This window comes from Ptychodera flava, chromosome 19 (assembly GCF_041260155.1).
Source record: "Ptychodera flava strain L36383 chromosome 19, AS_Pfla_20210202, whole genome shotgun sequence".
Taxonomy (NCBI): domain Eukaryota; kingdom Metazoa; phylum Hemichordata; class Enteropneusta; family Ptychoderidae; genus Ptychodera; species Ptychodera flava.
This window is the reverse complement of record NC_091946.1, coordinates 37,252,044-37,277,972: the sequence shown is the minus strand read 5'-3', so window position 1 is coordinate 37,277,972 and position 25,929 is coordinate 37,252,044. Positions and strand designations below refer to the sequence as shown.

The 25,929-nt window shown below is 38.3% G+C and overlaps 1 protein-coding gene and 1 long non-coding RNA gene across 2 annotated transcripts in view; both read right to left on the bottom strand.

Moving 5' to 3' along the window:
- LOC139118309 (NADP-dependent (R)-specific alcohol dehydrogenase-like) overlaps positions 1-25,929 on the bottom strand; it is a 31,062-nt gene extending 5,133 nt beyond the window's left edge. The window contains exons 1-5 of the mRNA XM_070681566.1: positions 25,835-25,929; positions 22,600-22,647; positions 22,221-22,350; positions 21,645-21,779; positions 21,319-21,435 (exon numbers count right to left, since the gene is read on the bottom strand). Coding sequence (XP_070537667.1) covers positions 21,319-21,435; positions 21,645-21,779; positions 22,221-22,350; positions 22,600-22,614 — 397 coding nt within the window. The 5' untranslated portion in view covers positions 22,615-22,647; positions 25,835-25,929. The remainder of the gene's footprint in view (positions 1-21,318; positions 21,436-21,644; positions 21,780-22,220; positions 22,351-22,599; positions 22,648-25,834) is intronic.
- Positions 16,239-20,752, bottom strand: LOC139119445 (uncharacterized). Its single transcript, XR_011548934.1, has 3 exons — positions 20,624-20,752; positions 18,792-18,941; positions 16,239-18,077 (listed from the first exon to the last, which is right to left on the bottom strand). It is a non-coding gene; the product is annotated as an uncharacterized lncRNA (long non-coding RNA).

The following is a 25,929-nucleotide window of genomic DNA, read 5'->3' as shown; positions in this document are numbered from 1 at the left end:
CGGTAACTCACAGCCCTGCCCTGCCACCCAGAGCTATGTATAGGCTACTGCACAAATATCGTAGCTCCATATATTGGACTGTGTGGATATAAAGATTTCTGCAATGGGGATCGACATGTCGTGTATGTGCCGGTCTAGCCCTGCGAGTATAGTGAGAGTGTCTGGCGTTGCGAAGGCCGGACACTCTCGCCATACTCGTAGTTGTAAGGCTTGTACAGTTGCGTCGCTCGTCTTGTCGAACACGGAAAACGATGGACGTTCTCTCAACACGCGGCAGATTTCTTCAAAACTATTCATTTTATCATGATTTGGGTGATCTTTGAGGATAGACGAGGAATTAGCAAACAACGAGGTGGTTTATTATCATGGTATTTGAACCCGATGTATCGAACCACACGTATAAAACTGTGTAGAAATCATGTAGGCCAAAAGGCGATGACAGTGCGGCTCGGTGGAAGGCCTGCAGTGAGCTCCCTGCCATACCGCGTTCGCAATGTTGCTATGAAGGGTCATGGGTTGTACGTCTCGCTCGTGATCTGACCTGTGGACTGCCTGAAATTGGCTCAGTTAACTTGACTCTCTGGAACTATTCACTGTTAACTTGGACGTTCTTCAGGTGATATTGCCCACTTCATTTCATCAAGTATGGTTTCAAGTACAGCAGGGCCCAGCCAAACAGAGCTAGGTTTCAAGATGTCACGTTATCACTGAAATGCTCAATTAATATTTCGTCAAACAGTGGAGTATGTGGTGATCGGATTCCCCGCTGTTGGGGATTCATTGATCGAAGGAAACGTGAACCATGAGTTTTTTTAATAAAATAATTGTAATTTCGGGCTTGTTGTTTTTTTTTTCTGTGGCGAGTGCTCGGGGTTTTTTTTTTTTTTTTTTTTTTTTTTTTTTTTTTTTTTTTTTTTTTTTGCTGTGGCGAGTCCTTTGTTTTTTCTTTCCACAGGCCCACGCGTTTTTTTGTATCTCTGTTCATGGCATTTTTTTATTTTTTTCGTTTTTTTTTTTATTTTATTTTATTGTAGATGAGATCCACTTTTGTTTAGAGCCATCACTGCCGAATTTTTTCACCGATTTTCTCTCTTTACTGTCAAAGCGGCTGGTGATTCATATTATATTTTTGATTATCTATAATACGTTTATTATGAGACGTAGTGCTTTTTAATTTTCTTAAGTACATAAATAATTTTATGTATGCATGGCTTTTTTGTCTGATTCTTTTATAATTATTTTCTGTATGTGGTTCACGTTTTTATTTTTGTACTATTTTTTCCGAGTGGTAGTAGTGATTTTTAGTGATTTTCTTGTGAATTTTGTGGACGTACCACTGTATAACATATTTTTCTTTTTTTTTGTAAAATCAGCACTAATTGCACCTTTTACGCGAACTATTATACGTGTATGTATGTCGATAAGTATGGATGTATGACTTTTCCAAATCGTTGAAAATTGTTTATTTCCTAATTACGCTTAAAAGATTTTTTCTCAAGTTAAAATGAAGTATTAAATGACATTTCTGTCTTTTGTTTTTTAATTATACTTTTGTTACTTATTTCCTTCCTAATGAGACCGAATTTTTATTTCAATTGAGAAAGACAGTTTATTTTTGCACTGAATCGATAAATATTTTTGAAACATTTGGCGCGCCGTAGTCAGACTTGTATCTGGCAATATGTAGCATCCATATTTAAGAAATTAACGGTGTTATCTTTGAAGACTTGGAGTCTCTACGCTGTTTCTGTATCCCGCCATTGTCGATGGTAATAATACTACAACTGTAGAGCCATCTTCTCACTGACCAGATATGCACAGTGAGTGACAAACACAGTGGCCAATAGGATTAACTCTTCTCAGATGGGCAATCCAGGGTACAGGTGTTCAGGATGTCTTCAACATCTTCCAATCGATAGACATAATAGCTGTGTAAACGCAACACGAGGGAGAACAAAAAGCACTGAAGAAACTGAAAAGTTCAGGTATTAAACAAAGATTGGTCTATCATCTATTACACTTTTATAATAATCATTAATAAATGCAATCTACTTATAAATGTAAGTGGTGATTGATTTTATTACATGCCTCGTATATCTAACGTACGTCACGCGCCCCGTAGTCAATGGTAACGCGTTGATGACGTCGCAGGTCGCATCCATCATTTGACTGTTAAATGGACAGGAACTATTTTCAGCTTGACAACTTTTGAATTTTAAAACTGTTTAAATTAGATGCTTTGCATATGAAATCCGATTTTTAGAAAAGTTGTGTGTAAAAATGATAAACGGCACAACAGTGATAGATTTGATGTTCATATATATATATATATATATATATATATATATATATATATATATAATATATATATATACGGCGCGCCAAATGTTTCAAAAATATTTATCGTCAAAAAGTAAAAATAAACTGTCAAATTTTCTTTCTAAAATTTAAGTCTTAAACGTGTATGAATAATAAAGAAAAAAGTTCTTTCGTCCATATCATTGCATTTTATTAATGTACCTTTTCATAAAAATAGCATTCAGTTGAAAATACGTGTCATTAAATATTTGAATGTGCCTGTACAGATAAAGATTACGTGCAACCGTCCTTCTTGATTAAATAAAAATTCGATGGAATTAGGGAAGAAAATAAACGAGAAAAGTATTATTGCAAAAAAGGGCAGAATGTTATGTAATGCTTAATTGTAAAATATTCTTTAAACCGTAATGAGAAGATAAACTTTTCAAAAATTTGGAAATACCACACTCCCATACTTATTGACGTACACATACACGTGTATTTGATATAAAGGTGCAATGAATGCTGATTATAAGAGAAAAAAGAAAAAAAATCAAGCACACACACAAAAATATTGAAATGATTAAAAATTAAACCACAAATAGTACTTGCACTACTATCAAAAAACAAAACGAACCACCATCAGGTCTGACTAAAAAAGAAAGAGAATCACAATTGAAAAGTCGACCGAGATCGCGCCGGCGTTGAGGCTGTAAAGAAACCAAAACGAGGTCAGCTTGGGAAAAAACCAAAGCGAGGTTACAAAAAAAAAGAGGTTACCAAAAAAAAAAAAAAAAAACCTCAGTAGAAAAAAGAGAGGCCCGTTCGAGAAAAGAAAACAGAGTGGGACACCCCGCAGAAAAAGCCCAGCATGAAAATTGAATAACTGTCAACGTCATGATTGTTACAGTTTGATGCCAGAGGGTTGTTGATCATCACACTCGGATGTTGGACATGATATTTGGGGTATTTCAGCGATAACTCTCAGCTTCTAGTCTTCAATATCATCTCATGGACGTCCAAGCTATCGACACGTCCCATTCTATATTAAACAGTTACCAGTTTTGGTTAAAAATTGACAAAACACTCTTGGTGGTTCGTCGGCTGCCAGCGGTCCCCTCGCTCCAATGTACGCTGGGGTGGTAAGCCAGCGGCCGGCGGTCCTGTCGCTAGTACAGTAGGCCTACACGCCGGCAACCAGCGATCCCCTCGCTGTAAGTGTAGGGCCGCCTCTCCAAATCATAGACAGTCTGTGCCTAAACCCCAACAAAACGATGGCTTGCCGCTAGCCCACGGTTACGTGTGGTTCGATACACAGCGGCCGCCGTGTGGGTATGCATAGTAAATTGCATACTACGCAGCACTCTGCGGCCTAGTTCTGCATGGCAGGGCTGTGTGTTACCGGTGTGACACGGCCTCCCGTATAACGCCGGTAACACGTACACAGCCCTGCCATGCAAAGCTAGCAGCGGCCGCTATGTATCGAACCACACACGTATCCCGTGGGTTTATCCTCTAAACGGAGTGTGGCAAAGGCAAAAATACTCGGGTTGAAACACTCCGTCTAAATTCGAGGCAACGTTTTCACTAGTAGTAGTAGTACCTGTAGAACGCGAACGCGCCCGCGCCCAAGTTGACAAACACTGATCAAGCAGCCACTATTTCTCTGTACACTGTAGCTCAACACAACCAGCAAAGGGAGTGGTAGGGCTACGGAACCGCAGCAAGGCCGGGCTGTGAGTTGCCGGATACGGCCAGGCCGTATAACGCCGGTAACTCACAGCCCTGCCCTGCCATCCAGAGCTATGTATAGGCTACTGCACAAATATCGTAGCTCCATATATTGGACTGTGTGGATATAAAGATTTCTGCAATGGGGATCGACATGTCGTGTATAGCCCTGCGAGTATAGTGAGAGTGTCTGGCGTTGCGAAGGCCGGACACTCTCGCCAGGCTATTGACAAAGGTTGAGACGACCCAAACTAGCCAAAATTAGCCAAACCACCATAAACCACCATAAACGACCCATATCATCAAGTAAACGACCTAAAATAAGCACAGGGATGAAATATGTCTCAGGTTTCTGGAGAAACCGCCCCCAAAACGGCGAAAACCAGCCGGCATTTTCGATCATTGCAAATTCCTATACATGCCATCAACGAGTTAAGGGGTTCGGTTTGTTTCTTCAATAGAGGGCGCTGTGCAAGATTGTTACTGCTTTTACAACGTAAAGTGTAGCACAGGGAATTTCCCCGTTGTCGTGTTTAGTGGCTTACCAAGGAATGAGATCAAAGTTTTTAGTTTATTACATTTTTACAGCTCATTCACATTTTTTTTGATACCAACATTAATTTATTTGAATAAATTCTACAAACCAAATATTAAGATAACATGTGCCGTGGCCCTGGTTCCATACATGTACATACACATACCTGCATATATGTGCATGCATGCATGCATGCACACAAACACATATATGCGTGCATGCAGGTTACCATGGAAAGTTGAAGATCTAGCAAATAACAGATTAAGTGGGTGGTCGCTTTAAAAAAACAGCGCCCTCACATGGCCATATTGATACAAGGGCATATTACAGGAAATATGCATGTCTACATTTATGTGGAGACACACACACATACATACACATACATACATACATACAAAAAAAAGCGCAAAATCTTCCAAAACATAGTTAAACACTAAAAATCGTAGAACTTAACCTTTTTTTCACTCACCTGCACATTATTGGCCGGTGAATGAGAGTCTGGAGACCACATGTTTTCGAAAATTCGTCAATTATGCCCCACTAGCACTGCACTGCACAAAGTTTGAAAAAGCGCCCTCCTTCGGTGAGCCCAGTTACGATGCTGAAGTTATTTTCGTTTTCAGTTGTGTCATCGAAATGAGCCCCACAACTTGGTAATTGATAGTACCAACAACATGGCTGCCCGCAATTCTTTCGACGGTTTCTCCAGAAGGTGGAGTTTTATTGTATCCCTGAATACCTAGAATGTTTGTTTTAGGTCGTTTACTTGATGATATGGGTCGTTTTTGGTGGTTTATGCTGGTTTGGCTATTTTGGCTAGTTTGGGTCGTCTCAACCTTTGTCAATAGCCCTCTCGCCATACTCGTAGTCGTAAGGCTTGTACAGTTGCGTGGCTCGTCTTGTCGAACACGGAAAACGATGGACGTTCTCTCAACATGCGGCAGATTTCTTCAAAACTATTCATTTTATCATGATTTGGGTGATCTTTGAGGATAGACGAGGAATTAGCAAACAACGAGGTGGTTTATTATCATGGTATTTGAACCGGATGTATCGAACCATACGTATAAAACTGTGTAGAAATCATGTAGGCCAAACGGCGATGTCAGTGCGGCTCGGTGGAAGGCCTGCAGTGGGCTCCCTGCCATACCGCGCCTAAGGCATCGATTTGTTCGCAGTGTTGCTATGAAGGGTCATGGGTTGTACGTCTCGCTCGTGATCTGACCTGTGGACTGCCTGAAATTGGCTCAGTTAACTTGATTCTCTGGAACTATTCACTGTTAACTTGGACGTTCTTTAGAAAATATTGCCCACTTCATTTCATCAAGTATGGTTTCAAGTAGAGCAGGGCCCAGCCAAACAGAGCTAGGTTTCAAGATGTCACGTTATCACTGAAATGCTCAATTAATATTTCGTCAAACATTGGAGTATGTGGTGATCGGATTCCCCGCTGTTGGGGATTCATCGATCGAAGGAAACGTGAACCATGAGTTTTTTGAATAAAATAATTGTAATTTCGGGCTTGTTGTTTTTTTTTCTGTGGCGAGTGCTCGTTTTTTTCTTTTTTTTCTTTTTTTTTCTTTTTTTTTGCTGTGGCGAGTCCTCATTTATTTTTTCTTTCCACAGGCCCACGCGTTTTTTTGTATCTCTGTTCATGGCATTTTTTATTTTTTTCGTTTTTATTTTATTTTATTTTATTTTTTGTAGATGAGATCCACTTTGTCTAGAGCCATCACTGCCGAATTTTTTCACCGATTTCTCTCTTTACTGTCAAAGCGGCTGGTGATTCATATTATATTTTCGATTATCTATAATACGTTTATTATGAGACGTAGTGCTTTTTAATTTTCTTAAGTACATAAATAATTTTATGTATACATGGCTTTTTTTGTCTGATTCTTTTACAATTATTTTCTGTATGTGGTTCACGTTTTTATTTTTTGTACTATTTTTTTCCGGGTGGTAGTAGTGATTTTTAGTGATTTTTTTGTGAATTTTGTGGACGTATCACTGTATAACATATTTTTCTTTTTTCTTTTGTAAAATCAGCACTCATTGCACCTTTTTCGCGAACTATTATACGTGTATGTATGTCGATAAGTATGGATGTATGACTTTTTCAAATCGTTGAAAATTGTTTATTTCCTAATTACGCTTAAAAGATTTTTTCAAGTTAAAATGAAGTATTAAATGACATTTCTGTTTTTTGTTTTTTAATTATACTTTCCTTACTTTTTCCTTCCTAATGAGACCGAATTTTTATTTCAATTGAGAAAGACAGTTTATTTTTGCACTGCATCGATAAATATTTTTGTAACATTTGGCGCGCCGTAATATATATATATATATATATATATGTGTGTGTGTGTGTGTGTGTAAATTGCTGCCATGATAGACATCAGCCGGGATATTGTCTTTTTCTCAATTTGCCGACCAACAGTCATTTGGTGATGTTATTCACATGATCCAATTTCATATCGTTGAGGGCACCCAATCACCTGCCATTTTGTTGTTGTCTGCTTGATTCTGCACTTTGGCCCCTCACTTGTCACTTTTCTGACTATTACCTTCTCTGAGGGAAAAGCAACTTGCAAACAGCCGTCGGTGCGAATTCGGACTACGACAACCCTGCCAGGATGTGGATCAAGGTAACCTCCTACGATTATCCGGGCAAACTGTGGTCCTTAGTCGGCCGTATACCTAATAACTGTTTGAACACGAAAGGTTTGTGTCATATCCCTTAACTTAACTTTAGCATGAAGACTGACTGATCCGTCGCTCGAGGCAAGGCTGTACACTTCCTATTGCAAAGAGCATCGTCCTATCTTGGATGACAGATCTTTCCGTCTGCTTCGGCATTTGCTCGCTCTCAGTAGCATAGGTTGTCTCAATTCTCTGATCATAGGGTTACTCTGTCCTTTATGGCAAAGATGAAGTAAATACTATCTCGGCAATTTCGAGTAAGACAACTAGAATGGCTATGGACTATGCTCGCCACTCTAAGGCTAGTCCACAGGGCAAAGTTCTTTGTGTCCGGGGGTACGGCGCGCCAAATGTTTCAAAATATTTATCGATTCAGTGCAAAAATAAACTGTCTTTCTCAATTGAAATAAAAATTCGGTCTCATTAGGAAGGAAATAAGTAAGAAAGTATAATTAAAAAATAAAAGACAGAAAATGTCATTTAATACTTCATTTTAACTTGAGAAAAAATCTTTTAAGCGTAATTAGGAAATAAACAATTTTCAACGATTTGAAAAAGTCATACATCCATACTTATCGACATACATACAAGTATAATAGTTCGCGTAAAAGGTGCAATTAGTGCTGATTTTACAAAAAAAAAAGAAAAATATGTTATACAGTGGTACGTCCACAAAATCACAAGAAAATCACTAAAAATCACTACTACCACTCGGAAAAAATAGTACAAAAAATAAAAACGTGAACAACATACAGAAAATAATTATAAAAGAATCAGACAAAAAAGCCATGCATGCATACATAAAATTATTTATGTACTTAAGAAAATTAAAAAGCACTACGTCTCATAATAAACGTATTATAGATAATCAAAAATAATACGAATCACCAGCCGCTTTGACAGTAAAGAGAGAAAATCGGTGAAAAAATTCGGCAGTGATGGCTCTAAACAAAAGTGGATCTCATCTACAATAAAATAAAATAAAATAAAAAAAAACGAAAAAAAATAAAAAAATGCCATGAACAGAGATACAAAAAAACGCGTGGGCCTGTGGAAAGAAAAAACAAAGGACTCGCCACAGCAAAAAAAAAAAGAAAAAAAACGAGCACTCGCCACAGAAAAAAAAACCCAAAAACAACAAGCCCAAAATTACAATTATTTTATTCAAAAAACTCATGGTTCACGTTTCCTTCGATCAATGAATCCCCAACAGCGGGGAATCCGATCACCACATACTCCAATGTTTGACGAAATATTAACAGTGAATAGTTCCAGAGAGTCAAGTTAACTGAGCCAATTTCAGGCAGTCCACAGGTCAGATCACGAGCGAGACGTACAACCCATGACCCTTCATAGCAACATTGCGAACGCGGTATGGCAGGAGCTCACTGCAGGCCTTCCACCGAACCGCACTGTCATCGCCTTTTGGCCTACATGATTTCTACACAGTTTTATACGTGTGGTTCGATACATCGGGTTCAAATACCATGATAATAAACCACCTCGTTGTTTGCTAATTCCTCGTCTATCCTCAAAGATCACCTAAATCATGATAAAATGAATAGTTTTGAAGAAATCTGCCGCGTGTTGAGAGAACGTCCATCGTTTTCCGTGTTCGACAAGACGAGCGACGCAACTGTAAAAACCTTACGACTACGTATGGCGAGAGTGTCCGGCCTTCGCAACGCCAGACACTCTCACTATACTCGCAGGGCTAGACCGGCACATACACGACATGTCGATCCCCATTGCAGAAATCTTTATATCCACACAGTCCAATATATGGAGCTACGATATTTGTGCAGTAGCCTATACATAGCTCTGGGTGGCAGGGCAGGGCTGTGAGTTACCGGCGTTATACGGCCTGGCCGTATAACGCCGGTGTTATACGGCCTGGCCGTATCCGGTAACTCACAGCCCGGCCCTGCCCTGCCACCCAGAGCTACAGTATACAGAGAAATGGCGGCTGCTTGATCAGTGTTTGTCAAGTCGGGCGAGTTCGCGTTCTACATGTAGGCCCTACTAGTGAAAACTAAACGTTGCCTCGAATTTAAACGGAGTGTTTCAGCCCGAGTATTTTTGCCTTTGCTACACTCCGTTCAGAGGCTAAACCCACGGGATACGTGTGTGGTTCGATACATAGCGGCCACTGCTAGCTCTGCATGGCAGGGCTGTGTGTTACCGGCGTTATACGGGAGGCCGTGTCACGCCGGTAACACACAGCCCTGCCATGCAGAACTAGAGCGCTGCGCGGTATCATGGATGTAAACATCCATGGTGGTATGCAATTTTACTATGCATACCCACACGGCGGCCGCTGTGTATCGAACCACACGTAACCGTGGGCTAGCGGCAAGCCATCGTTTTGTTTGGGTTTGGGCACAGACTGTCTACGGTTTGGGAGAGGCGGCCCTACACTTTACAGCGAGGGGATCGCCGGTTGCCGGCGTGTAGGCCTACTGTACTAGTTAGCGACGGGACCGCCGGCCGCTGGCTTACCACCTCGAGTGGACATTGGAGCGAGGGGACCGCTGGCAGCCGACGAACCACCACGAGTGTTTTGTCCACTTTTAACCACAACTGGTAACTGTTTAATATAGAATGGGACGTGTCGGTAACTTGGACGTCCATGAGATGACATTGAAGACTAGAAGCTGAGAGTTATCGCTGAAATACCCCAAATATCTTGTCCACATCCGAGTGTGATGATCCATAACCCTCTGGCATTAAACTGTAACAATCATGACGTTGACAATTATTCAATTTTCATGTTGTGCTTTTTCTGCGGGGTATCCCACTCTGTTTTCTTTTCTCGAACGGGCCTCTTTTTTTCCTACTGAGTTATTTTTTTTGGTATTAAACCTCGTTTTTTTTGTAACCTCGCTTTGGTTTTTTTCCCAAGCTGACCTCGTTTTGGTTTCTTTACAGCCTCAACGCCGGCGCGATCTCGGTCGACTTTTCAATTGTGATTCTCTTTCTTTTTTAGTCAGACCTGATGGTGGTTCGTTTTGTTTTTTGGTAGTAGTGCAAGTACTATTTGTGGTTTTGTTTTTAATCATTTCAATATTTTTTGTGTGTGTGCTTGATTTTTTTTCTTTTTTCCCCTTATAATCAGCATTCATTGCACCTTTATATCAAATACACGTGTATGTGTACGTCAATAAGTATGGGAGTGTGGTATTTCCAAATTTTTGAAAAGTTTATCTTCTCATTACGGTTTAAAGAATATTTTACAATTAAGCATTACATAACATTCTGCCCTTTTTTGCAATAATACTTTTCTCGTTTATTTTCTTCCGTAATTCCATCGAATTTTTATTTCAATCAAGAAAGACGGTTGCACGTCATCTTTATCTGTACAGACACATTCAAATATTTAATGACACGTATTTTCAAATGAATGCTATTTTTATGAAAAGGTACATTAATAAAATGCAATGATATGGACGAAAGAACTTTTTTCTTTATTATTCATACACGTTTAAGACTTTTTTTAGAAAGAAAATTTGACAGTTTATTTTTACTCTATGACGATAAATATTTTTGAAACATTTGGCGCGCCGTAGTAGGGGGGGGGGGTTGAGATTTACAAAATGGGTTATGAACGTCATATATATTCCTATAAGATATATTCCTATAAGATTTGTATGGAACTATGACATCACCAAAAAGAAGCGAAAATTCGAAAATGATTGACAAAATAATGTGGTTTTTCTGTCGACAATACAGTGGTAGTGCCACACATGGAGGCTGAATATTTTATTATTCTGTGGGGAGTACAAGAAGAAACTGGGTTGATGTCATATCAATATTACAGAGGAAATCTGCCCCCAAGAAAACTTTCGTTAAAATTAATACATAATTCAATACACTGTTATGTGTTAATTTGAAACCGTGATAACTATCCACAAGATCATCAACAGATGACAACAAAAAACAAAGTCAACTTAGCACTTGTGAGTCATCTAATCAACATACAATATATGATAATTTCCATAAATGTTGAGGTAAATTATTTTACGAATTTCCCCAAGTAACTTAATGAGTTGAGTCACATGTAAATTATTGTCCGCCTATTGTTTTTATACTTGTTTATATGATTAAGTTTAACCTTGCATTATTGTATGCATTTATAGATTAGTTAAGAAAGAACATAGTCAGGTAAAGGTTTGGTATAGCAGCTTTTTATCATCAGCGAGCTCTTTTGTAAGCATCTTATCTAGAAATAAAGATTCTTAATTGTCATCAAAGCCACTACTCCGGTTGATCTCTGCTATGCTGCTCGTAAGATGACCGAAGCAACAGTAGTGATATCACGGCTATATTATAGTTTATTTGTCAATGTAATCAGATCGATAATTTTGATCCGGGGAGGGGGTGGGGATGGGTGTTCAAATTTTATTATCGATGAATTAAGGGGTCATATTTAGGAATAGATATTTCGAGGGGGTAAACTTTTTATATTCCGCCGACCCCCTTCTCGTTAATAATGAAGTCTACCTAACGTCACAATCACCTCTATACACCGTTCGCACTTGCGACCTAACCTGACCTCAGTGTTGATATAAACAAAGAAAGGCCAAGGCCGGAGCAGAGTTCATGCTGTAGTAGTATAGGCAAAAACCTTTGGAACGACAGGGCAAAGGTCACACAGTCAAAGTTTTCGGCTGTTGAGAACAAATTTACATGATCAGAATAGTCTGCAAAATCACTGCCTTGGACCGCAGCTGAGATTTCATGACTGTGCTGGTGGTGTTCTATAGGGTTTTCTCTCTTCTATGAGCTGATTTAGACTTCGACGACCATTCGTCCAACCACAACAGCTATTTATTTGCCCACAGATTAACGTCTTCTTTTAGCAGGGAGCTTTCAATTATGAAGGGGGTGGGCCGGAGGAAATTGAGGGTGGTCCTTCAAGTAAAATCTGACCTCCCAATGCCCTTTCTAAAATATGACCCTCCCCATCCTATCCCTCCAAACTCAAGTTTCAAATGTGTGTATAACCTTGATAGAACTGCTGACTTTATATCAGAAGCAATGATATTCAAGGGACATATGCTGTAACTTTTGGTCAATGACATACTTTTCTTGTTCTGTGTATTAAATGCTGTTTTCTGTCCAACTCTCCTATAGCATGTTAAGTATGCCACATATTCTGCTTGTCAAGGAAGCCCATACCTGTGTAATGACTATTTTTATTGTTGGCAAATTAATTCTTGTGACGACTTGAATTCATGAAATTCAATTTTCAACAATAACTGTGCTGACTGTACAAATGTAGGATATGTTAACAAGCTAAGCGACTCGATATAAATAACAGGGGGAGAAGGCCAGTTTTGTGGTAGTTGGGTCGCAATTTTTTGAGCAAGCATTTGTAAAGGGTAATTGAATTCCATGCATGCCATTGGGGAAGGGTCACCATTGTTTTTAGGCCAACTATTAAAAGGCAAGATTTGGCTGATAAAGTACTTCGTTCACACCGAAAAATATCAAATTTTCGACTTAAATTAATTTCGAAAATTGAAGTTTTTACACCGAAACTCCATTCATCCTGCGAGTGAAGTATTGCTACCGTACTAAACTTTAGATTCCATATGAGGGGTTTCCTTGTCTAGTTTTCCTTGTCATGTCGAGTCTGTTACCTTGTTGTAGGTTTACTACAAAAACATAATTTTTGTTTTCTTTGTTGAAAATTTTAACTGGTGAAATGATTGCCTGACATATGCCAGGGATAAGCTACTGATACGCAAAACAGGGATCCTGAACCGCCATGTGACAGTATTGATATAAAATAGTGAAAAAAACACGATTAGAACTGATGTGGGATAATTGGATCTCCGTATTTTTCGAAATTCTCAAAAGTGTTAGGTGCCATATAGCTGAATGTGCCGATATTACAAATTACTCATAAAAACAAGCGTGTAACTAAAAAGAAAAGCAGATGCGTTTACATTTACAGGTTACAATGACCTTAATTCACCATCCAATTATCCCAAATTAGTTCCAATCGTGTTAAAAGGTCTCTGTAGCTCGAACTTTCAATCTAACATACAGATACATAGACGATGTTATTTCTATGAATAACTCTGAATTCAGTAAATATCTCGCTATGATTTATCCTCCAGAATTGGAGATTAAAGAAACTACAGAAACGGCCTTTTCTGCTTCATATCTGGACATTTTACTTGAATTTGACTCTAATGGTCACCTTTCTACTAGGCTATATGACAAGAGAGATAATTTTAACTTTAGTATCATCAATTTTCCACACCTCATAAGTAATATTCCACTCTCACCAGCTTATGGGGTATACATTTCCCAGCTTATTCGATATGCTAGAGCATGCAGTTCATATGGTGATTTTGTAGAGAGACATGGCCATCTCTCTTACAAACTATTAAATCAAGGTTACACCAGAGCAAGACTTGTCTCTACATTCAAACGCTTTTTTGGCAGGTATCGCAAGCTGGTAGATAAATACGATATCTCTCTTCGACAAATGATCACTGATGGCATCGTGACATTGGGCGTTAGTTAGTGACCACTACCTATCTGACTTATAGATTGATATATGGCGGGTGCCACATGTGGGGCAGGATGCGCTTACTATTTTCGAAACACCTGACATCACTTCTTGGTCTTCTTGCCAGAGGTCCATATATCTTTCTTTCATCATATGACTTTGTTTGTGTACCGTCTATTTACTGTCTGTTCTGTGCTGTTTTGTGTCTATGTTTACACTATTGTCTTGCGAATTCCGACCTACTGTCATTGGATTATGGATTGGTATGATTGCGATTATTTTAAAACCACCAGGAGGTCTACTGAATCATAGTAGTATTTCCTTGGCCACCAATCTGCTTGGTACTGCAATATATACATGGTACAATTTTCAATGTAGGTAATGGTGCTACGCATGTCAAGACACGGTTAAAGCCGTAACAGTGATTAATGTATAATATTTTTTCTAAATCAGGTCAAAATTTCAAACCCTCTGTGCCTTGGATGATAGCACAGGCATTGAAGCACATCTTGCATAGGCCGTACAAATATCTGTCAATCCAGGATTTTGAAGATCATCTTATTTTCCTCCGTTCAAGCGTCTATCACGTACTTCCAGAATTCCACACACGTCTTAAGCCATCAGCTACATTCCAATTCAATTTTTCTTTGGCAAAACTTGGGAGATCGTCATTTGAAGACTGTTGTATGATACGTGATTGTGTCGATGATACCCTACTGGCTACAAGGTATGCACAAAGTGTGTGTGTTAGCAAGTTGACAAGAAAACCAGTTCAACTTCCGGATTGGTTCACTCGGCGGTATGCTTCATATGTCAACCGTCAGACACCAAGCTATATGGATAAACTAGGCGCCATACCATCGAAAATATTCCAACACAGAGTTCAACCACGAAGCAGTGATATCGATTTCAACAATCACATCAAACACGCTGCCTATACTGACTTTATCGAAGGAAGTGCTTACGTAGCAGCTAAGAACGCCGCCTACCCGTCATTTATCAATGATATCACAACATACAAGATCAAGACCATTGGAATTCTGCACATGGCTGAAGCTCTGGCAGATGATGTGATAACCATAGAAACGTGGGAAGATGAAGAGAATTCACAGAAATTACATTTTGTGATGAAGAAGAATAACAAAGAAGAGATATGCCATTGTAGTTTTGTTTACTACAATTCTTCCACATCAAATCTGTAGCGACGATGTAAGTCATTTTCGTAGTTAACATCAAATCTTTCGAAATTCATTGTCATTTGGAAATATTATGATTATGACGCGTTAAGTGATATGTCGCTTCAAGCGGAATGGAAATTCGTTTCAACCCTGTGAAAGCTTTTGGTATTATTCTGCTAGTGTCTTGCTCCCATTCTAAACCTGACCCCTTTGTAATATTCAATGAAGCAGCTGACATTTCAGATTTTCATTTGACGTATAGTGTTACTCAAAAGAATGATTTGACGAAATTATTTAAATCAGCAGCAGTGCAGAAACTCAGGATGATTTTGGCATTAGCTCCACAGTCTGTTATGAACTTTCATTACATAAGAGAACTTTGTGTTAAACGAAACACATATTTCGAGTACCACATACTCCGCATTCATTACACGCAGAACAACAGTCTCCTCGGATACTATTGGATGCAGTCATCAATTATCCCGTGGAAAAATTGATTCAGGGCGTAACTAGTTTTACGTAGTCACTAGATTTGTAAACCTATTCAAACTTGTTTATGCTTGAGCTTTACCATTTTTTCGGTTAGAAAGCCAAGTTGTAACGTCTGCTGAGTTTTTCATATGTCAATTGCAAGTTCTTGCTCTATGCCCCTGAGTATGTTGAAATGCCAAACTTTTGCTTCTCAAAAATGCATCATCTCTAAAGTTACAGATAAAATGCGATGCCAATGACGTGAACATTACATCGGCCTAACTGACAGCACATTTACTGTAAAGCACGCTATGCAAACCAATGCATATGCAATGTTTCCGAAGTAAGCCATATGCTGACAGCACAGGATAATCAAATATTATATTCTGTCTAGCACTTTATTAAATTCGAGAAAAATGACTCAATCAGAGCTAATCATTGAAATTACAGAAAGGTCAGACACGGAGAGTAGTGACTCCAATGGAAGTGTCAAAGGAATTAATTCTAGAGAATGGTAGCAGCAGTGAAACTAACAACTCAGAAAAAACACTTTATACTTTTTTATATGGCGCCTAAAGAATGTGTTTTTTTTCTAACTCTTTAGTTTTGTGCTGAATTTATCCCCAAGTATATTCTAAACACTCCCTTACAATTGACTAAGTATGCCACCGACATGCAATAATCTAGCTTGCGCAGTCGGTATATTTATTGACATAAAAGAAGGATTCGACAAACCAGCATGAGGGTTCATGATACAGTATGGAAAAAAATCACCCCCCCCAAAAAAAACAAACCAAAAAAAAAACCCAAAAAAAAACACACACACAAAAAACAAAAGAAAAACAAATCAATGCAGCCTGCCACCAAACACCCGAAATCATGGTGAATGGCTTTCATGTTTTCGTTTGTAGAACCGCGAAAGGGCGGACGCTACAAGGAAATGCTCACAAGGAATCATCTTTTTAAACACAGAAAGAACAACAGCTTTGTTTAAAGTGTGTTTTAGCGGAATGAAGATATACATGTGTTTACATCATATCCCTCTTTTACTCACTATAAGTTCCGATCATTGAGTCTTTATTTACCTCCATGTTCCGATCAACTGAAAAACCGAATCAAAATAATATATTTCTTAACTTTAAAGGATCAAAGATATCATATCATGATAATTAAATGATGAATGGAAAATAATGTTATAACGGAAAGTCTGTGGATCCAATATTGAATTCCTCATCTTGATTTATAATCGTGGTCCGTACGGATTAAAAGACAACTGCTGTGGTGGCGTGCCGGAGAACTACGCCCCCTATCGATCAAGGCATGACTCCAAAACATGGTTTGTTTTTTGTCACGTGATAGGTAAATACCGATACGTACCATTTTGGATTTTAATTAATGATTTAGAAGATACCAATGTAGCAGTTGAAATAAAATACTGCCGTCCTGGTAAATGGTTATAGTTTCTCCTCTATTGTTGCAATATTACAACCAACAAATAATCGTGTTGAAAAAGTAATTGTTTCAAGTGTCTAGATCGGCTCCTTACAAGAACGTCATGTCACGAGAGAAAGTGCAAACCAGTCACATATACAACAAATGGAAAGCTGTACATGACAATGTGCCCTCTCACAGAGTCGAAATCAGTTCCATCCTATGACAGTCATAACATATTGCAGACCGTGTACAGCTTTCTGATCGACAGAGTTCTGACCTTCAAGCTATAGTAGTTTGACTATTAAAGGGATATAGTCGTCGGAACTGCGCTCAAAGGTCGTATGGGACCCATACGACCCATGGCAACAATGTATCCAAGGCACAATGGTGATTGATGACAGTTAAAACATGTCTGTCATAATCTATCATCGTATAATTTAAATGTTGCAGCTATTATGATGAGGTGCATCTAGATATCGTGCACGAAATACATTGTTTGTAAACAAGAAACTCGCACAGGCGCAGTTCCGACGACTATATCCCTTTAAGTATGGAACTTAACTTTCTCATGCTGTGTACCAATAGCAGTGTATCGCTTGCACTTGTTCCTTGTAAATCCACCGGACAAAGTAAAATGGAAGGCAAAGAATACTGTCAGTCATACCGGATAACCGTTGCACGTTGTCGTTCCGGAATGTCGTAGGGAAACGGGGTCCCCGGTAGAGGGGGGGGGATTCTGTTGAGGGATAATTCACACAAGCAGCTATGCATGGGAATCCTAAATTACCCTTCATAGCATTTTAAGCTTCTAATCCACGTGTACTCCTCTAAGTCTTCATTGTAGTCATTATAATACGGTTTCTTTTAATGCTTTCAAGTTTTGTAATAAATTTTTCGTGTTTCTGTGTTGTTCGCTCTGCCATTTATCTTAACCGTATGCTACTGCTGACATGATATATTTTGATCCGTTGAGTAACAGTCAAATCAAGAGCCCAAAACGCATTTTCTCGTGCATATGACGCCAGAAAAATATAGAAATTGAATTGAATTGTACTGCACCAAGGCATCGATTGGAAATATTTTTGACTAATACTCGGTCAGCGTTTGTCCACCATCAACAATGATCGTCTGCCCTGTTATGTAACTCGCTCCATCGGACGCTAGGAATGACACTGCATTGCCAATATCTTCAGGTGTACCCAATCTGAAATATATAAAATTATACCTAGGAAACTTCTATATCGAATGAGATCTGTATCTTGTAATAGCAATTAAAATCATTGACATACGTGGAACAGAAGTTATTCCTATTGAATTACAAGATCGAAATTCCAGGATGCATGCATGCATGCATTCACACACACAAACACAGACAGACAGACAGACAGACAGACAGACAGACAGACAGACAGACATACATCATACATACATACATACATACATACATACATACATACATACATACATACATACATACATACATACATACATACATACATACATACATACATACATACATACATACATACATACATACATACATACATACATACATACATACATACATACATACATACATACATACATACATACATACATACATACATACATACATACATACATACCATATAAGCTCTCTTTGGTATATATACATATACAAATGTGAGCTAAAACACTTAAACATAATGTTTATCCACGAAAGATGTGCTCAATGTATATGGTAATGAACACAATAATTGGCGAAAGTCAACGTATCGTTCCGTTAAGAATGTGAATTCAATTGAACAATGAATTTCAAATCGTTGTGCAGATAAATGATGGATTGTCTTCTTACTAGAAGTTTTATAATCTTCTTAAATTCTAAAAGATTCTAATCGGTCTTCCGCTAGTTTAGTCTCCTAAGTGATTATACCCTTACCGTCCCATTGGGATAGCTGCTGCACAGTCATCGCCATTCGCGTCCATGTCTTGCGATTTGAACATTTCCAGTAAACTTTCAGTCACTATATTTCCTGGCAGCACAGAGTTAACTGTTATCTTATCCTTAGCCAGCTCCACTGCAGCCGATCTGCCCCAAATGATGTAATCACTAAATCATTATATATAAAGGGCAAGCTATGTAACTTTGATGATTTATCACTATTTTAAATGTTAAGCACAGTTACACTGCTTCTCGCTTTGCTTCCCAAAACATGTTGAAATACACAGTATTACAGTAGAATGCACCTCTGGGACAGGTATTTCAACTTTCAAAATTTTCTGATTCTTTTCTGATAAACCATTTGTGGGGGCTCGTTGTGAAGCCCTTGTGGAAAGAATAACTTTCACCGTCTTTTGAAAATCGAAAATTTTATTTTTCTCCACGGAGTTAACAGGGATGGCGGCCATTTTGAATTTCAAATATCAGTAAATCTTGAGTAATATGTTTCTCTTTTTTGTATGGTGACCCCTGTTTTCTATTCTTAATTTTAAAAGAGAATGATTGAAAGATTCATTGAGGAAAGTTTGAGCAAAAGTTTAAGGTCTTTCGCTTTGGACGTACATAATACCTTAAGGTTGAATATAAACTTAGTCCTTACATGAATTTTATCGTTATTTTGCAGGTCACGTTGGTCAAAACTAGAAACCAAATGTAAACAATAACAGCGCATTAAATGTAGACACTGTGTTGACAAGCTGAGTAGTAGATGTCTCAACATGCTTTTGGAAGTCAAAGAAGAATTTACAATTGACATTAAACACAAAACTAGTGAAAAAGGTCATCAAGAGTTATAATTACCGGCACATTATCACTCCTTAGTTCCATCGTCGCCTTCTTAGTTTTTGTTAGGGTGTAACAGGGTTACAAAGTGATGTGCGGGACACCATGGCTCGTTTTCGCAAGGTTAGCTTTGAAACGAATCAGTTGTGAAACGTCCACGTCATGACGCCAAACATGAAACTCTGTTGACCATGCTTCCGTATGTCATGCTACCATAGCAAGTAAATGGCGACAAATTGCCTCTAGTAACCATACCCAACAGAATCGTGAAAAGAGTGCGTATACGATGGAAGTGATTGTACGGGGTATTTAAAGGTGGTCATTTGATTTATAAAAATTCTGGCCTCGTCAACCTGAACTTAATCAATTCTGCGTGCCACAGAAATCAAATCGAATTACTTGTACTCATTTGTCAAAGCGAATCTTTGTGCGCTCAAGTTCGTTCAAGCAAATCAGTCCATTACGGAGATATTACGGCACAGACACATGAATGCCGTCACTACAGCGTAGGCTGGCCTCATGAGTATTTTTTTGGTTTTACGTCCAATTAAAATTCCGTCTTGAAAGGTAGGCCGGTAAGGGGTTAAACGACATTATAAATCTAACACAAAATCGACATGCCATTCATTACTTGACAGTGTTTTCATACAGCCTGCTCATTTCAAATAAACAAACGGTTACATGATTGCAATATGGCCGCTGTAAGGTAGCATTTTGTCGTGATGCCAAGGTCATTGCTTTGTTTTTGCAACAGAACACTGTCAGCAATGGAAACCTCAGCAAGAAATATTTTTACTGAAAATTCCAAAAAGCTATGAGCGAGCAGACGCAAAACAAGAATTTATTGTAATTCCTTGCTCTGTAGCCAAGAGATTCAGTACAAGAGTAAGAGTCAGTCCCTCACAGGTTGAGATATTCGTTAGGATTTCATTTTAAGTTGAGTTTCAAGATATACGGTTAGAAAAGAACACAAAACACGTCGGCTGTACCTCATAAAACCTAACTGTCCAGACTTTGTTGCTCCGTAGACTCCAAATCCACGACATCCAGTGTGTTCACCAGTTATTGATGACGTAAAAATCAAGCGTGCTCCTCCGTTCGATTTCGCAGACTCTGTCCGTGAAAATTGAAATTTGATAATAACGATTCAGAAGAGAAATCTTGAAATTTTATTCATACTGCTGTAGTTAACAAAAATATTTGCTAGATCTTATTGAATTAAATTTATCAATGCTGGCCTGATCATTATCTATGACGAAACGGTATCAATAATATCTAAAGATCCAGACTTGTGTCCCACCTCGTTAACGAGAGTAGAGAAAATCTTTGTCCGTATCTTTGTGGATCTCAGTCTACATAGTTCATGTCCGACTGTAACATGCACTTTGCGAGTTCGCTATCATGAAAGACTGAAATGCCTTTTGTTCTCTGATCATACTTACAGTATCTTCTATCTCTGATGTGCAGATAGTTTGTATCTGACTCAGTGCCCCTGAAACTCGTAGCACGATCTCACCATCACCTGATAGGGGATATGCTCGTAAATAGCAGTTTTGGTCGCCTGTGCTCCATCTCATCCTCCCAATCCACTCATGAAAGGATGGAAAATGTCTCGAAATGTGGTGATACGCCCATAGTAGTATAGCTCAATAGACCTTTATGAAGATATGAGAACTCAAATTACCTTTTAAGTACGGCAAACAAGCCTTGGTTGCATATATAGTTCCTTTGAGGTTTACATCAATCACTGATGATATGTGTTCTTCCGTCATATCTTCAATGTTGGCAGTTGGGAAAATTCCTGCGACGTAACATGCAGAAGTGTATTAACATTTTCTGAATTCATAAATACTCGATAGTTGAGAATTTGCTACGAATCAAAATGGCCGCCTTTATCTTCTGTACACTGTACCTGAATATGGTGCGTATGCTTGCTGAAGTCTGTCGTTTTATGAAACCTTGAGAAAACACGGTGAACAAAAAACAAACAAGCTGTTGAATGACCCTTACCAGCGTTGCAAACTACTATGTTGATCATTCCAAAACGTTCGTGTGTTTCTTTGGCAACACGATGACAACTTTCAAGGTCGGAGATGTCACCCTGTATGAAGACCGCACTTGGTATATTCTTTGCTGCTTTGGCGCCTGCAGTGAAAAACAACATTATGACTCTTAATTGCATTCCATTCTTCATCTGATCATTTGATTTCCCGAAATGACTTACATAAATTCAACGTTTGGAATATTAACACGACGAAGGAGCTTATCTACTTTCCTAAGAACTTACAGAAGTCATCAATGTAGATATTAAATGTGTCTAATTAGATAGCACAGATGCGATGAGTTTTACCGGTGCCACAACGCACAAATGTGCTACCGCGTCAAGACCATGAAGTGCAATGAGATTGGCGGACGACGTGTTGTTGGACCGAAAACTGAATTTCGAAACAAAGCTTTGAAGGGCAGTTGGCGTTGTTGTATGGTGACATCTTATCACCAAACGGAGCATCGGCTGACATGTTCTCTTTCGAACTGATTAGACTTTTCACAGTGTCTATTGTTTGATAGAAGACGCAAAAAACTCACCTTTCTCATCGTTCCGTCCTGTCATCACGACATTGGCGCCCTCTCTCTGTAAGACCTTGACAATGCCTTCCCCAATGCCATAGGTACCACCGAAAACAATGGCCACCTTACCTTCCAGACGACCCGTTGCCTTTAAAAGTAAAGGCGCGAAAATGTCGATAGGGCGATGGGTTTGTTAATTTGTTCACAGCAATATGTCTATATGAGATTCTTATTATGATATGATATGCTCTGATATCGGTATTAATGTATTTTTGAAATTCTGACGTGAACCGTACAAAGGATTTTCTCCAGCTTCAGATCTTTGTCCCCCCCGCCATCAAAATACAAATATGATATAAGGATTATTCTTTAAAATATGAAACCATAATGAACTCACCCGTTGTGCATCCATGTCTGTTATATCCTCAGTTGTCAAAACTACACCCTGTTAACATATGAAGGTATTCTGGTTAGGCGAATTGCCTATGTATCCATCTATGTATCTATTTGTATGTATGTATGTATCTATGACTGAAAGTTTACTGGAAATGTTCAAATCGCAAGACATGGACGCGAACGGCGATGACTGTGCAGCAGCTATCCCAATGGGACGGTAAGGGTACAATTACTAAGGAGACAAAACTAGCAGAAGAACGATTATAATCTTTACAGAATTCAAGAAGATTATAAAACTTCTAGTAAAGAAGACAATCCAATCATTTATCTACACAACGATTTGAAATTCATTGTTCAATTGAATTCACATTCTTAACGGAACGATACGTTGACTTTCGCCGATTGTGTTCATTAGCATATACATTGAGCACATCTTTGTTGATAAACATATGTTTTAAGTGTTTTAGCTCACATTTGGTATATGTATGTATGTATGTATGTATGTATGTATGTATGTATGTATGTATGTATGTATGTATGTATGTATGTATGTATGTATGTATGTATGTATGTGATGTATGTATGTATGTATGTATGTATGTATGTATGTATTTATGTATGTATGTATGTATGTATGTATGTATGTATGTATGTATGTATGTATGTATGTATGTATGTATGTATGTGTGTGTGTGTGTAGAGCGGATGAATAAATTCCGTATTTGTTTAAATTTTGATGAAATATGCATATTTGTATTTTAGGGGGCGATTTTCTTGTTTTTTCTTCTCGAAACTCATTTTTTCGGAAACTGCTCGTCAGAGGTAGTAAAGGGAAAGCAACTCCACACATCGTTCATATCTGGGTTGTTTGCGTTTTGTGTATTATATTGTGTATATTGTAAGTGTATATCATGTTTGGCTGTTTTATGTAAAATGTTGATTAGCCATGGCGAGACGCACCCGTAATCTACGTGTCTTGATGTTAATCCGCACTGGAGCGGAGAGACTAATGTGACACTGCGATCCTTTGGCGCTACGTTTCGAAAACAGAGTTTTCTTCATCAGTCGCTTAAAATTCATTTTGATTGGTGAGACGTGTTGATTGGTTGATTGCTTTTATGTGTTAGTATGTTGTTCCACTTACGTTTGTTGTTCAAGTAGGGAAGCTAGAATGTCTATGGTTTGGTCTTGTTGTGTTTGTGTAGGCTCATGTGAATCTTAGTTCGAGCTATTGTAGCTTTTGTGAAGTCTGGCGTTTATAAGTGTATCGCCTATATTTCTGTTCCTTCTGTATGCGATTATTGGTTGTTTTTGGAAGTTTTTTATTGCTTCGTCTTTTCAAGTTCATCCAGTTTTCTGTTAGGGCTTGCTTCATTTTTGTCTTTTCGATGTACGGGCTGTATGTTGTTATGAAGATAACAGTATTATTGGTGGTGTTATTTTTTTCTTTTTGTTCAGATTGTCCTTTTCTTCTTTTATGGTCCGTTTCTCTGATAATGTGTTCTATTTTTTGTATTGTCGGTCTTGTAATTTTTCACTAAATCATGTGACTTTCTGTGTAAAATCGGCTTCGTTGTGTATATCCTAATGTATCGTAATGTTTCGCCTTTGACCAGGCCTTTTAATGTAGCTGCGGGATGGCATGAGTTTCTCTGTAAGAACTGGAATGTATCTGTTGTTTTGTGTGTGTCTTGATGTCGAGAATGTTCTCTTTGTTGTACCGATGACCTTTGTAGATAATTAGGTCTAAATATGTGATTTCTTGAGAGGAGCTTTCAAACGAAAATTTGAAAGTAGGATGCATTTTGTTGATGTTTTATATGAATTCATTGAGTTCGTGTTGTGGTCCAATGAAAATCAGAAATACATCGTCTCTGAACCTCAGCCAGATCGATATTTGTTCTTTGTGTTTCTGTATTATTCTCATTTCTGTCTCGTGAAATGTAATATCGGCTATTTCCGTTGAAGCTTGAGATCCCATACTACACCCTACTACTACTTGTGTCAGAAAAGAAGATTTTTCACATTTTTGACCAAAATTGGTCAAAAATGTCCAAAAAATAAAATTGGCATATATCTGCACAACTTGATTATATATTACGAGTAATATCCCTATGAACCTGCACACAGAAATTCAGAATAATCTGACTTACACTTTCCGAAAAAATGAGTTTCGACATGGAAAAAACAGGAAAATTGCCCCTACAAATACAAATATGCAAATTTCATCAAAACTTAACATAAACGGTCAAGCGTTTTTTGAAAATTAGGTTTTGTTACAAAAAGGGTTAAGGTTGTTACAAATTGGGTAAGTGTTACAAATAGGGTAGACTTTTGTTACAAATAGGGGTAGTATGAATTCTGTCAGAAAACAAGATTTTTTTTACATTAATTAACTTCACACTACTAAATGCTTAACACCACAGTCAGATATCTGCCAGATTAGTATCTGCGGCAGATTCATCAAATTTTGTGCAGTTATTTCGGAGTTACATGACTACTTACGAAACTTTATCAAATATGCAAATGAGCAATTCATTAAATCGACACTGCGCAATGCTTCTCAGTACTGTTTGATATCTATCAGATCAATATCTGTAGCAGGAATCATCAAAATTGGTGTAGGAATTTCGGAGTTATATCACTAATTAGAAAATTCATTACATATGCAAATGAGCTGACATGACGCTCACAGTGTCATCAAACTGTTCTAAGATTGTCATTTGTGAAATAGTTTCATGATATTTTGTGCTGTATTTCTTGATATATGTCGACACTGTCATTACTGTCGCCATAGGAAATTAATATGAAATTCATTATATGAAATAAATGACAGTTTATAACTTCATTAATCTAATCAGTTCATGCAATTAGCATACAGTACCTGTCTATCAAATCTGACTTGAATACGTTCAGCTGTTTTCGAGTTATCGTGTAAAGGGACAGACAGACACACACACACTCACGGATACACAGACAGACATACATCACTAAGACATTAGCTCACGTGTGTGGACACGTGAGCTAAAAATGGCATACCCCATTTCAGCGGTAGTCTACTTAGTGAAAGCACAGTCCCTACACACTGTGCTTTTACACCCGTGCCGACGTCCCTCGACCGATTATGGTGCGGCAGTGATCGTATCATCGACCATGGAGATAAAAAAAAACGAGCTTTGACAATACAATAAATACAATCTGAGTTGAGGATACAATTACTTTATAAGAACACTTACCTCTGACTTCGTCTCGATGCGTGTCACCACAGATATGGCCAAGCACTGTCACGACTGTGGGCCAAGAACGCATGAAAGGGGATGACCTATCTCTT